Source organism: Electrophorus electricus, chromosome 18 (assembly GCF_013358815.1).
Source record: "Electrophorus electricus isolate fEleEle1 chromosome 18, fEleEle1.pri, whole genome shotgun sequence".
NCBI classification, from domain to species: Eukaryota; Metazoa; Chordata; class Actinopteri; order Gymnotiformes; family Gymnotidae; genus Electrophorus; species Electrophorus electricus.
Genome location: NC_049552.1, coordinates 16983025 through 16996598, shown reverse-complemented (window position 1 = coordinate 16996598; position 13574 = coordinate 16983025). Strand labels below are relative to the sequence as shown.

The 13574-nt window shown below is 47.0% G+C and overlaps 1 protein-coding gene across 1 annotated transcript in view; it reads left to right on the top strand.

Moving 5' to 3' along the window:
• The window catches only part of b4galt2 (UDP-Gal:betaGlcNAc beta 1,4- galactosyltransferase, polypeptide 2), an 84716-nt gene that overhangs the window by 34352 nt on the left and 36790 nt on the right, over window positions 1-13574 (top strand). The window contains exon 3 of the mRNA XM_027021732.2: window positions 228-463. Coding sequence (XP_026877533.1) covers window positions 228-463 — 236 coding nt within the window. The remainder of the gene's footprint in view (window positions 1-227; window positions 464-13574) is intronic.

Sequence of the window (13574 nt, the reverse complement as noted above, 5' to 3'; positions counted from 1 at the left end):
GCATTATATTTTCTGGGTTGATGATGATGTGTCTTAAATTTAGCAAAATTAATGATACATACATGATAATATATTGAAACAGAAACAAACTGAGACTTACTGTTATAAATTATTGAGATTATTGTTACTCCATTGGCCTTTATGTAATGGCTAATGAACAAATTGCAGTTTTGTACTGTTCCCTTCAGGTGGGGCATGTTTCTAAACGATGTTCGCTCTCTCTGCAGTGGGGCGTCTCCTGATCGAATTCAGCTCCCAGATGACCATGGAGAAGGTGCAGAGGGAGAACCCCAGCGTGACTGACGGGGGCAGGTACACGCCCCCTGACTGTAGGCCCAAGCAGAAGGTGGCCATCATCATCCCCTTCAGGCACCGAGACCACCACCTGAAGTTCTGGCTGCACTACCTCCACCCGATCCTGCGCCGGCAGAAGATCGACTACGGTGTCTACATCATCAACCAGGTACGTGTCATTGTGCGCGTGTGCTGAGAGCATTCTTGTGCCCCTCGGAGCCTTGCTGTCGGGAGGGTCGCTGACTCAAGGCTACAGGGTAGGTCTTGACGTTAGTGATAACATGTCCCGTGAGGCCCGTAGTGTGGTGAGTGACGCGTTGACTGCTGGGTACTGGATCTCTCTCACCATCAGAACCTCGGCCGGTGTGGCCTGGCACTGGTGTCCTGGCACTGAGTCAGAATTGCTATTCTGTCGCATTTGATATGATGACACAATAAATGCTATATTGGGATATGTACATATAGATTGGGCCTTGTGCAACAGATTCATCAAGAAAGTTTTAAATATGCATTTGAACTTTCACAGTGTGTGATCTTGTAGCTGGCCATGAAGCACATGAGGATACCTGTGGTCTTTTTGTGTGTGTGTGTGTGTGCGTGCGTGTGTGTCTGTGCTTCTGTGTGCGTGTGCATGTGTGCGCGCGTGCATTTGTGTGTGTGTGTCTGAGCGTCTGTGTGCGTGTGTGTGTGTATTTGCGTGCAGTATCTCCTTGATCACTGATCTTGTCCCTGGTAGCTAATGAGCTAGGGTTGGATTACCCTTGTGGGATTAGTGGTGTCCATCCTACCAGTATGTACCTTGTCTCAATGTAATCACTCACCCTGTGGAGACCTGCTCACTTTGTCTTCACACACACACGCACACACACACACACACACACACACACACACACACACACACACACACACACACACACCACACACACACACACATGTCTGATCAGAGCAGTCTTGGACTGACATGGGTATTCTGTGGCTTTACTCAGTTGGACCAAGACTGAGGCAGCAGGAGAATTGTGTTATTGGGGGAGTTACCTCTGTGTCTCTGTGCTCGTGTTCCCTCTGTGTCTCTGTACTCGTGTTCCCTCTCTGCTCTTGTTCCCTCTGTGTCTCTGTGCTCGTGTTCCCTCTGTGCTCGTGTTCCCTCTGTGTCTCTGTGCTCTTGTTCCCTCTGTGTCTCTGTGCTCGTGTTCCCTCTGTGCTCGTGTTCCCTCTGTGTCTCTGTGCTCATGTTCCCTCTGTGTCTCTGTGCTCGTGTTCCCTCTGTGCTCGTGTTCCCTCTGTGTCTCTGTGCTCGTGTTCCCTCTGTGCTCGTGTTCCTTCTGTGTCTCTGTGCTCGTGTTCCCTCTGTGTCTCTGTGCTCATGTTCCTTCTGTGCTCGTGTTCCCTGTGTCTCTGTGCTCGTGTTCCCTCTGTGCTCGTGTTCCTTCTGTGTCTCTGTGCTCGTGTTCCCTCTGTGTCTCTGTGCTCGTGTTCCCTCTGTGTCTCTGTGCTCGTGTCCCCTCTGTGTCTCTGTGCTCATGTTCCCTCTGTGCTCGTGTTCCTTCTGTGTCTCTGTGCTCGTGTTCCCTCTGTGTCTCTGTGCTCGTGTTCCCTCTGTGCTCGTGTTCCTTCTGTGTCTCTGTGCTCATGTTCCCTCTGTGTCTCTGTGCTCGTGTTCCCTCTGTGCTCGTGTTCCTTCTGTGTCTCTGTGCTCGTGTTCCTTCTGTGTCTCTGTGCTCGTGTTCCCTCTGTGTCTCTGTGCTCATGTTCCCTCTGTGTCTCTGTGCTCGTGTTCTCTGTGTCGTTGTACTCGTATTGTGTCTGTTAATTGGCACCTCCTATTTAATGATATTATTTAAAGCTCTATAGGTTTCTCTCAACATAGTTGTAGTCTCTACTGCCTGTGCTGTGGGTCTTAACTCTCTGGCTGTGTGCTGGTCATATCTGCATTAGTCATCACTGTGGATGAACCTCCTTCCCTGGAACAGTAGCCCAGCAGGTCGTGATTTGTTGGCAAACTGGTACCTGACAGGAGCTCGGGCACAGACATTATTGCCACATCCTTTATCCGTGCACCAGCTCAACTCCGACTCCTGCTTCTCATCCTCCTTCGTGTGTTCACGGGCGTGTGTGCACATGTATTACAGAGAAACCCTCGGATCTTTAAACAACATTAGACAATTTAGCTCACATCACATCCAAGTGAGTCTCCTGCTCTAAAGACTGCATGGTTTGAAAACAATGAGGTCTGGTTGATGCCAAAAGACATAAGTCTGAAAGTGTTTGTGCAAAAAGATGCTTGCATCAGGGTGCCATCCTCACCACCTGACATTAAAATATCTCATATCTTTCTTGTTTCTTTCTTTTCTCTCTCTTTCTCTATCTCTCTTTCACTGCCTCTCATTCTCTTTCTCTTCTGCTCTCTATCCTTCACTTACCCCCTACCAAATTCCTCTCTCTTGTATGACAGTTAGGAACACGTCACTGTTCCATGCTCACCGTGATTTTAGGCGAGGCCATGTATCCTGGGCTGATGTGGGGGGTTGGGGCTAGGTGATGATTCCTTCAGTCCTGTGGCCGTGGTGTAAACAGCTCGTAGGGGATCATGTCATCGTGGGAGTTGGGAGTGAGAATGCCACATTGGAAAGCTCCCTTCCTCACCTCAGACCTGGGACAGCCTTCAGGGGTGTGGCAGCTCCTTTGCTGTGGCCTGTTGAGTCCTCTGGGCTGTGCTGTCCGATGCATTCACGTTTTGACGTGGAAAAACTCTGTGCTGTGCTGTGTTGTACTCTCATCGCTTGGTGATGAGGTAGAAGCTGTAAGGACAAGCCAGCTGTTCTCTCACCAGCCGGTGACACTCCTGCGGAAATAAAGGTGCTGGGAGCCTGGAGAGCAGGCACAGCACCCCCTCCAGGCTGACCTATGCATCGCCCCAGACTGAAGCAGGGACCGGTTAGTGAAGCTGTGGAGCTGTGAACCAGCATGCCTAATTAACTCTCTGGCCCCACCCTTCAACTCCGCCCTCCGGTCCTGCCCACCAGCCCCATGATACACAGACAACCCTTCAAGCATTGATCATCTTGCGTGAGTATATGGTTGTTGCCTGAGTTTCCTTGTTTTTTCTTTTACTTAAAGAAGTATGTTTGCTTCTTAGCAAATATTTTACTGGTAGCTTTCATTCCATAGTGTTTTGTGCTGAAACCAGACTTGTCATGTCTGGAAGATGTCATAGTGTGTAAACTTAACATGGCCCAGTACAGATTCTGAGCTGTTCTGGTACATACACACAGTGTCTAGATGGATAAATCTATAACTCACATCTTTGATGGGTCTGCGCTTCATCCACCAAGTCCCATTGATTTAGTTTTTAGTCGCTGAAACGTGACATTTCGTGTGTCATCCAGATAGCTCCAGCAGACCCGCCAGCTTCTGCATATAGCGACGAGACTAAGCATAAGCTAACGTTCTCTGGTCAGCACAAACTGAACTGATCTCAGTGATTTCAGATGTGGGTGTAGGTTTTCTTGTTGGAGGTTTTCAGATGTGGGTGTACAGGACCATGGGATGTAGGTCCATGTTGTGTGTATATGAGGCAACATGGAGAACACATCAAAGCAGAGCAGACACAAAAGAGCAGAAAGAGAGATAAAGGGAGAGAAAGAGAGAGTGAGAGATAGGGAGATAAAGATAGAGACAGAGAGAGTGAGAGATAGGGAGATAAAGAGAGAGACAGAGAGAGTGAGAGATAGGGAGATAAAGAGAGAGACAGATAGAGTGAGAGATAGGTAGATAAAGATAGAGACAGAGAGAGTGAGAGACAGGTAGATAAAGATAGAGGCAGAGAGAGTGAGAGATAAGTAGATAAAGAAAGAGACAGAGAGTGAGAGATAGGTAGATAAAGGGAGAGACAGAAAGTGAGAGATAGGGAGATAAAGGGAGAGACAGAGAGTGAGAGATAGGTAGATAAAGGGAGAGACACAGAGAGTGAGAGATAGGTAGATAAAGGGAGAGACAGAAAGAGAGAGATAGGGAGATAAAGGGAGAGAGAGTGAGATAGGTAGATAAAGGGAGAGACAGAGAGAGTGAGAGATAGGTAGATAAAGGGAGAGACAGAAAGAGTGAAAGATAGGTAGATAAAGGGAGAGACAGAGAGAGTGAGAGATAGGTAGATAAAGGGAGAGACAGAAAGAGTGAAAGATAGGTAGATAAAGGGAGAGACAGAGAGAGTGAGAGATAGGTAGATAAAGGGAGAGACACAGAGAGTGAGAGATAGGTAGATAAAGGGAGAGACAGAAAGAGAGAGATAGGGAGATAAAGGGAGAGACAGAGAGTGAGATAGGTAGATAAAGGGAGAGACAGCGAGTGAGAAATAGGTAGATAAAGGGAGAGACAGAGAGAGTGAAAGATAGGTAGATAAAGGGAGAGACAGAGAGAGTGAAAGATAGGCAGATAAAGGGAGAGACAGAAAGAGTGAGAGATAGTAGATAAAGGGAGAGACAGAGAGAGTGAGATAGGTAGATAAAGGAAGTGACAGAGTGAGAGATAGGTAGATAAAGGGAGAGACAGAGAGAGTGAGAGATAGGTAGATAAAGGGAGAGACAGAGAGTGAGAGATAGGTAGATAAAGGGAGAGACAGAGAGAGTGAGAGATAGGTAGATAAAGGGAGAGACAGAGAGTGAGAGATAGGTAGATAAAGATAGAGACAGAGAGAGTAAGAGACAGGTAGATAAAGATAGAGACAGAGAGAGTGAGAGATAGGTAGATAAAGGGGAGACAGAGAGTGAGAGATAGGGAGATAAAGAGAGAGACAGAGAGAGTGAGAGATAGGTAGATAAAGGGAGAGACAGAGAGTGAGAGATAGGGAAATAAAGGGAGAGACAGAGAGAGTGAGAGATAGGTAGATAAAGGGAGAGACACAGAGAATGAGAGATAGGTAGATAAAGAGAGAGACAGAAAGAGAGAGATAGGGAGATAAAGGGAGAGACCGAGAGAGTGAGAGAGGTAGATAAAGGGAGAGACAGAGAGTGAGAGATAGGTAGATAAAGGGAGAGACAGAGAGAGTGAAAGATAGGTAGATAAAGGGAGAGACAGAGAGAGTGAAAGAGGTAGATAAAGGGAGAGACAGAAAGAGTGAGAGATAGGTAGATAAAGGGAGAGACAGAGAGAGTGAGATAGGTAGATAAAGGGAGAGACAGAGAGAGTGAAAGAGGTAGATAAAGGGAGAGACAGAAAGAGTGAGAGATAGGTAGATAAAGGGAGAGACAGAGAGAGTGAGATAGGTAGATAAAGGGAGTGACAGAGTGAGAGATAGGTAGATAAAGGGAGAGACAGAGAGTGAGAGATAGGTAGATAAAGGGAGAGACAGAGAGAGTGAGAGATAGGTAGATAAAGGGAGAGACAGAGAGTGAGAGATAGGTAGATAAAGGGAGAGACAGAGTGAGAGATAGGTAGATAAAGATAGAGACAGAGAGAGTGAGAGATAGATAAAGAGAGAGACAGAGAGAGTGAGAGATAGGTAGATAAAGGGAGAGACAGAGAGTGAGAGATATGGAGATAAAGGGAGAGACAGAGAGAGTGAAAGATAGGTAGATAAAGGGAGAGACAGAGAGTGAGATAGGTAGATAAAGGGAGAGACAGAGAGAGTGAGAGATAGGTAGATAAAGGGAGAGACAGAGAGTGAGAGATAGGTAGATAAAGGGAGAGACAGAGAGTGAGAGATAGGTAGATAAAGGGAGAGACAGAGAGTGAGAGATAGGTAGATAAAGGGAGAGACAGAGAGAGTGAGAGATAGGTAGATAAAGGGAGAGACAGAGAGAGTGAGAGATAGGTAGATAAAGGGAGAGACAGAGAGAGTGAGAGATAGGTAGATAAAGGGAGAGACAGTGAGAGATAGGTAGATAAAGGGAGAGACAGAGAGAGTGAGAGATAGGTAGATAAAGGGAGAGACAGAGAGTGAGAGATAGGTAGATAAAGGGAGAGATAGAGAGAGTGAGAGATAGGTAGATAAAGGGAGAGACAGAGAGAGTGAGAGATAGGTAGATAAAGGGAGAGACAGAGAGAGTGAGAGATAGGTAGATAAAGGGAGAGACAGAAAGTGAGAGATAGGTAGATAAAGGGAGAGACAGTGAGAGATAGGTAGATAAAGGGAGAGACAGAGAGAGTGAGAGATAGGTAGATAAAGGGAGAGACAGAGAGTGAGAGATAGGTAGATAAAGGGAGAGACTGAGAGATAGGTAGATAAAGGGAGAGACAGAGAGAGTGAGAGATAGGTAGATAAAGGGAGAGACAGTGAGAGATAGGTAGATAAAGGGAGAGACAGAGAGAGTGAGAGATAGGTAGATAAAGGGAGAGACAGAGAGGATGAATGAGTGGGCAGAGATCAGGAGAGGCTGGAAACAGCGGAGATAGAAGCGAGTGAGCGGGACCATGGGGTGCTTCCAGAAAAACCCATGCTGCTCTGCTTTTTACCCTCCCGACCACACCTCACCCTCCACCCACTCCACCCTCCACCCACCTCACCCTCCACCCACCCCACTCTCCACCCACCTCACCCTCCACCCACTCCACCCACTCCACCCATGCCCTCTCCCACCCCACACACCCTGCATCCCTTTCCCCACACCTCTTTGGTTGTTTGCTGACATGTTGATGTCATGCAGACAGGGAAAGTGTGTGTGTGTGTGTGTGTGTGTGTGTGTGTGTGTGTCTGTCTGTCTGTCTGTCTGTCTGTCTCTCTTTTATTCAATTTACAGGCAGTGGTATTGCCCAAAGATGTTCTACCACCAAAATGGAATCGGCCATCTCATTTTGATGTAGTCAGTGTGCGTATCAAATGTAAGTCAGCCGTTTTCCTCAAGGAAATCAAATTATGGAGGCATGATTGAGTTTAGCGTGGGCGCTTGAGCCTCTTCCGGCTGGTCATGGCAAACACTGGCAGCTGGACTTGGCCTTGGTGTGTTGGACAGTGCAAATGTGGCGTGTCCGGACAGTAATCCGATACAGGCCGACTGCAGTCGACCCCATGTTTGGAGAGGGAGAAGGTGCGTGTGTGTATGTCAGAGAGCAGGCCTGCTGTATTGAGACGCTCCCCAGAGACTCAAACCCAGGGTTCAGGAGCTCCGATCTGTCTGTGTGAAGGCTCCTGTATGATGAGACCATGCTGAATGACTCATAAGATGTGTTGGGTCTAACCTTTCTTCTCCAGTAGCTGCCCCTCAGCCAGAACCACTCCCTCGCACTTCACAGAGCTGCTGTCTTCACTGCTGATACAAATTAAGATAGAAAGGAAATCTGTTCTTTTTTCTGTTCTTTGTAAGGAAATGCTGTATTATAAATTACAGAGCAGCAGCTTGTATCTTGAATACTGGTTGGTAGAGGGTGTGTTCTTCTGTGGTGAAATAGGTGATGTGAGCATTTAAGGATGCTTTTCCACATGACCTCACATTATCACCACCAATACTACACGTCATCACGACCACTACACGCCAGCAATCACAAAATTCAATATGTATGCTAACATACACGTCTTAGTCTATAGCAGCTTGCCTTAGTGTACTCATGACAAGAAAAACAGGAAAAATACAGACATCACTGCATAAAGAAATCTAGTGCAATATTAAAATCAAATGATATGCTCGTGGGACCAAGTACATTTCCATTTTCACTTGTCCTAAGGGACCAGTGTGTGATTGGAGAGCCATGCAGTGTCTGGATAGCTGTAGAGAACTTGGAGAGACAAGTCCTCTGAATATGCTGATAGTCGTAAGATGCTGCTGTAAGATTGGAGATCGTCTGGATGGGGTTAAATCACAGTGCTCTTATAGATCCTTGTTTTTGTCTGGATGAATGTGAGGGGTTTTCACCAAGGTTACGCCTGTTAGAACTGTGCTGGGCACCTTCAAGTTTGTTCAGCGCGTCGGCGATGCGGGATTTTTTAGGTGCAGTAAGTTGTTGATGAAACGAATCATCAAAACAAGCATGTACTTTGCACTACTGGAGCTGCCAGTTAAACGCCGAGTGACTGAACCTCATCTGTTCTCCAGAAAAAGACTCAAGATCAGACCTGCCACTTTCCAGCTGTTCTGTTTACGCTGCAGGTCTCCTGCCTGACGGTGCAGTTTGACTAAGGTAGATGACAGCGAGGTGGCCACTGCTTTCTGAGGCAGTCTGATGATGTCTATGAGTTCACTAAGCTGTACAGTGTTGTCGTTGCCTGCTGGAACTGCAGACTCTACCAGGCGTGGTGCAGTTGGCTCACAAAGCAAACATAAGTGCTGACGATGGTGATCTCGTCGCAGATCAAAGCAAATGTCTTTTTGGGTTTTTTTCTCCCAATAACCCATCAAGACAAATGCTTCCTCTCTTTGTAGTCTCCCACAAAAGGCTGTTTTGTCTGTCTGGACATGGAGCATATCGCCATTCGCTGCATCCAGAAGTGTGTGTGGAGGGATCAGAATCGTGCAGGCACAAACAGACCCAGAGTGATCAGACCCAGAGTGATCAAACCCAGAGTGATCAGCCCCAGAGTGATCAGCCCAGAGTGCTGGGTGGGGGTGGGTCAGCAGATCATATGGCTTCAGAGCCACTGTTCTCTCACCATGGTCTCCACGGTCTCCACAGTGTGTGTGTGTGCGTGTGTGTATGTGTGTGAGTGTGTGTGTGTGTGTGTTACCCTGATCTGTGTGTCTGGCTGTAGAGGGCGACCTTGGTGGGAAAAACTCCCACCATTGCGGCTGCAACAACCCGCACTCAGGCACGACTGACATCTCACAAAAGAAACAGACTTAATAAAACCTGCATCTCCTCTACCTTTCTCTGAGACACACACACACACACACACACACACACACACACACACACACACTGAGAGCAGAAATGTCACTGGTCATTGCAATTAAAGAAAGTCACAATAGCTTCTAAGTTTTTCATGTTAATGACTTTAAAGAGGATGTAAATAATTGAAGTGTTTGATAGTTGATGACAGTTTATTGACAGTATGGATATAATGACACAATCTTTCTAACTTACATTATGCTCTTTACAGCTATTACCCAGCATGACCGTGAAGAATGAATAGTATAGTAATGGGCACTTTGGTGCCTCTGTTACTACTACTTGGGCTCTATTGCGGTTTTACCATATCATATCACGATGGCTTGTTAATGTCATATTGTGCAGTCCTGGAGGAGAGTATGGGGGAGAAATATGGAGGAGAGTACAGGGGAGACCCGCACAGTTCTATTTTGATGTGGCTGGACACAGTGCATGCGGACAGATTGTTGCACTTGGTGGGGTCGAGTTCCTGCTGCGGCGCAGGACACACAGCCTTTCTCCAGCACTTCTCTCCCTCCAGTATTCTGCCTCACACCGTGAGATACTTCCTGCTTCTTCATGAACTTTCCTGTTCCCCATCTCTTGTCTTTTTTACTTTTTCGTGTGTTCTGCAGCTTTTCAGCTATGACCCCTTTCTTTGTCTTTTTTCTGTCCATTTTTGAGGCCGTCTTGTTGTTGTGCTGCTGTCTGTGTTGAGTGACCTCCTGTACTTGCTGTTTGACCTCTGTTTACAGCCTGCTTATATGTGGCACCCACTCCAAACCCAGCAGTGACTCTGACTCTTGTAAAAGGCCTTCATAATGGGGGATAGTTCATCACCCGAGTCATTACTCGTCAGCAGTGGTGTTCAGATGAACAGTGTAGATGAATCGTGCGGGCCAGCCGAGGAACTGCAGTGTATAATGTTCACTCTTCTAAACTGTACAACTTAATAACATAGCCAGAGAAGGCAACTATGCACAGGTTTTTATACAGCTATGGACAGGTGTTTATACAGCTATGCACAGGTGTTTGGTACAAAACTAGGAAAAATAGATTTTTAAAATTTTTAATATTTGCCCTTTTTAATATTTTAATATTTGCCCTGGTAAATTGGTACCTTTGGATGTCTTAGACAAAATGAATCACACCCTAGGTCTAGTATCCCCGTTCTCTCTTATCCATGCTGTTAGGCTTTTTCTTTCATCCCACTGTGTTAAAATCCATCATTAGGCTAAAATAATGCAGTGGCGTTCAGCGTTCTTCAGTGAGGGGTGCAAATGTCATGGCATTCACACGCGGCCTTTTGTGCTGTGTTCGATCATGTTGCACAGACGAGCGTTTGTTCCCATTGAGCAAGAATGAGAACCAGGCAGGGGATGGAGGGGTGGGGAGGTGTGGACGAGGGTGTGGGGGTGAGGACAAGGTGTGGAGGTGAGGACGAGGGTGTGGGGGTGAGGACGAGGGTGTGGGAGTGAGGACAGGGGTGTGGAGGTGAGGACGAGGGTGTGGGGGTGAGGACGAGGGTGTGGAGGTGAGGACAAGGTGTGGGGGTGAGGACGAGGGTGTGGAGGTGAGGACGAGGGTGTGGATGAGGGTGTGGGGGTGAGGACGAGGGTGTGGGGGTGAGGACGAGGGTGTGGAGGTGAGGACGAGGGTAAGGGTGTGGAGGTGAGGACGAGGGTGTGGATGAGGGTGTGGGGGTGAGGACGAGGGTGTGGGGGTTAGGACGAGGGTGTGGGAGTGAGGACAAGGTGTGGAGGTGAGGACGAGGGTGTGGGGGTGAGGACGAGGGTGTGGGGGTGAGGACGAGGGTGTAGATGAGGGTGTGGGGGTGAGGACGAGGGTGTGGGGGTGAGGATGAGGGTGTGGGGGTGAGGACAAGGTGTGGAGGTGAGGACGGAGGTATGATGTGAGGTGGTGTGAGAGGATGGGTAAGAGATTAATTGAGTCATTACTATGACACTGACGAACTCGAGTTAACATGGCAAAAGAAAAAAATAGATATTCCATGGCTCTTTGTACTGCCTGACTCCAGTTTGTGATATTAATATAACTGGGGGTTGGTGGCCGTTGGGATGCAGAGGAAGCCAGGAAGGGAGCGTGGTATTCCCAAGCAGCTCGGCTGGCCCTGGGGCCCTGGGGCTCAGCTAATGGGCTTTGTACTGAGGCTGTAATCCTGCCGTGCTGTGTCTCTCTCTCTGAAACCTCTGTGAATTCCCCGGCCACGTTTCCTCACTGTGGCGCCTCGAAAGGAAATCTGGGACTGGAGCACAGAGAAGCAGGAGCGCTTACTGTCGGAACGCCGACACGCTGACCGGGGCAGGACCTCTGTGTGGGCAGGAAGTCAGCATTGCTTCCTCCCCCACACGGCTCGATGACACGGCACTTAATACACCGGCTTAGTAAAGGGCAGCTGGCACCTTTGTGTGTTTTCACATTTTTTTCTGTGTGATGATGAGAGGGCTTCGTTCACTGTCAGCATGACCCTCAGAGGATCTTCTGCTTGTGGAACTAGACTCAATCGATTGAGCTGCTATTGGATATTTTGCCCCTGAAGGGCACATCCTCCCTCTTAGATGATTCCTAATTTCTGCATGTTTGTCTTTGGAAATGTTTTGTTAGTGTGTAATTTCTGTACAGGCAGAACCACAGCCACAGTGGCTACAGCTGCCAGCTCTCAGTTTTCCAGCTGCTGTGTCCAGTTCAGTCAGGTGAGCAGTCTGCTCAGTCACACAGAGCCCACGTCATCCACACATGCAAACATGCGTGTGCTCACGGCCTCAGTGACAAGCACGCCCATGCACTGTCTCCAGGTCTGTCCTTAAGAGAGCTGACCAGCCTGGAGAGCTACACAGATCCCTCGCTGGAGGAGAGAGACAGAGAGAGCAGATAGTGGTGTAATAGATCTGTGTATGTGTGCTGCGTGGATACAGTGAGGATCAGAGACCTCTGGACCCTCGTCCTGCATAAAGGCTATAATCTGTCATTCAGTGTGAGAGAAATGTTCTTTTTAAACCTACAACAACAGAATTTTAAAACCATTAAAACCAGTTAAAGCCTAAAACATATGGACATTGCATAATAGAAATAGCACGAACATGCTTTTCTGTTGTGGTCATACAACACAGGGGATTATATCTCACTCTGTGTCCAGAAAGGGTATGGGGGCATCAAAATGCGTCAGCTGGCATTAAACACTTCTACATGCCACAGTCATGAGGGCGTGTCATGAGGGCATGGCCTAAAGGCTTTCCCTGTTGTCATTAATTAGTATTCCCAGCCAATCATATTACTCGTCCTCTTTTAACGAGTGTGGTGCTCAGAACTGCTCAGAACACCAGTAATGTATTCCATTACTCCATTAAACCACAGCGCATTAGGAAATAGATGGTTTACCAGAAATTAGCTATCAAAATCGAGTGTGTGCAGTGCAATAAAAGATAATGAGGGCACATCTTGGTTTTACATTTCAGTGCAGTTCTGGAAGCGCTGTGGGGCCGCAGGTTTGAGTGCTATAAGGTTTACACCTCTCCTGCCACCTTCCATTAAATAGTTCAGGAAGCCACTTCTGTAACTGTTGGTATCATAATCATCCCTGCAGGAGAACTGTGCTGTTTTTGGCATGCTTGTTATTGTGAAAACATCCAGTTTCTCTGTGATTAAACCTAAAGACAGACATGGACCTACAGCATTTGTTTGCAAAGTCTTAGGATTTCATGAAATTAAGAACGTCATCTCGTGCTAAGCAACATCTCATCTTGCGCTAAGCAAATTTGCATAACCCTCCCATTTTTGTGTGCCACACATCCCACACTCACGTCATATGACGTATGCAAACAAAACGTTATTAACCCACATTTTAAAGTATAGGAACTTCTTATCTAATCCTGTCTATTCCATCAACCTAGATATGTGTTCAGGTATAAATGTGCCAGAATTATTGCTCATTGTGATAATAAATATGTTATACTGAATGGGCCACACACTTCATGCTGTAGTAGGATAATCACTTTACGCTTTAATTACACTGATACTTCTCATCATGACAGGGTAGTTCTCCCACAGTCAGGGTTCCATATCTCACTGTATGGATATATTACCCAGCCCTACTAAATAATAGTTTTATTTTCTATAACCTTTATGTATTTTCTTCTGTGTAGGAGACTTAGAAAATCCTTTGGATTTCACAGGCTTACATTATTAATTTAACATAGTCCTCCCCAAGATAACATTTCCAGGCAATCTCCTGAAATGACAAATTGTATCTTTCAATAGATTGCTGCGTTTGTGTGGCACTTTTCTCAGTTGTATCATAGATAACTGTCACGGACTGCTCCTGCCCCATAAGTCACGTGGTGCGGCCTGTCGCGTGCACGGGAATCCACACGTGTTTATTTGTGTTTTAACCACACGCCCACCCCCCACCCCCCCGGGATTGCACACACGTGCACAGGATTTAGTGTTAATGTCTTACATCTATTTAA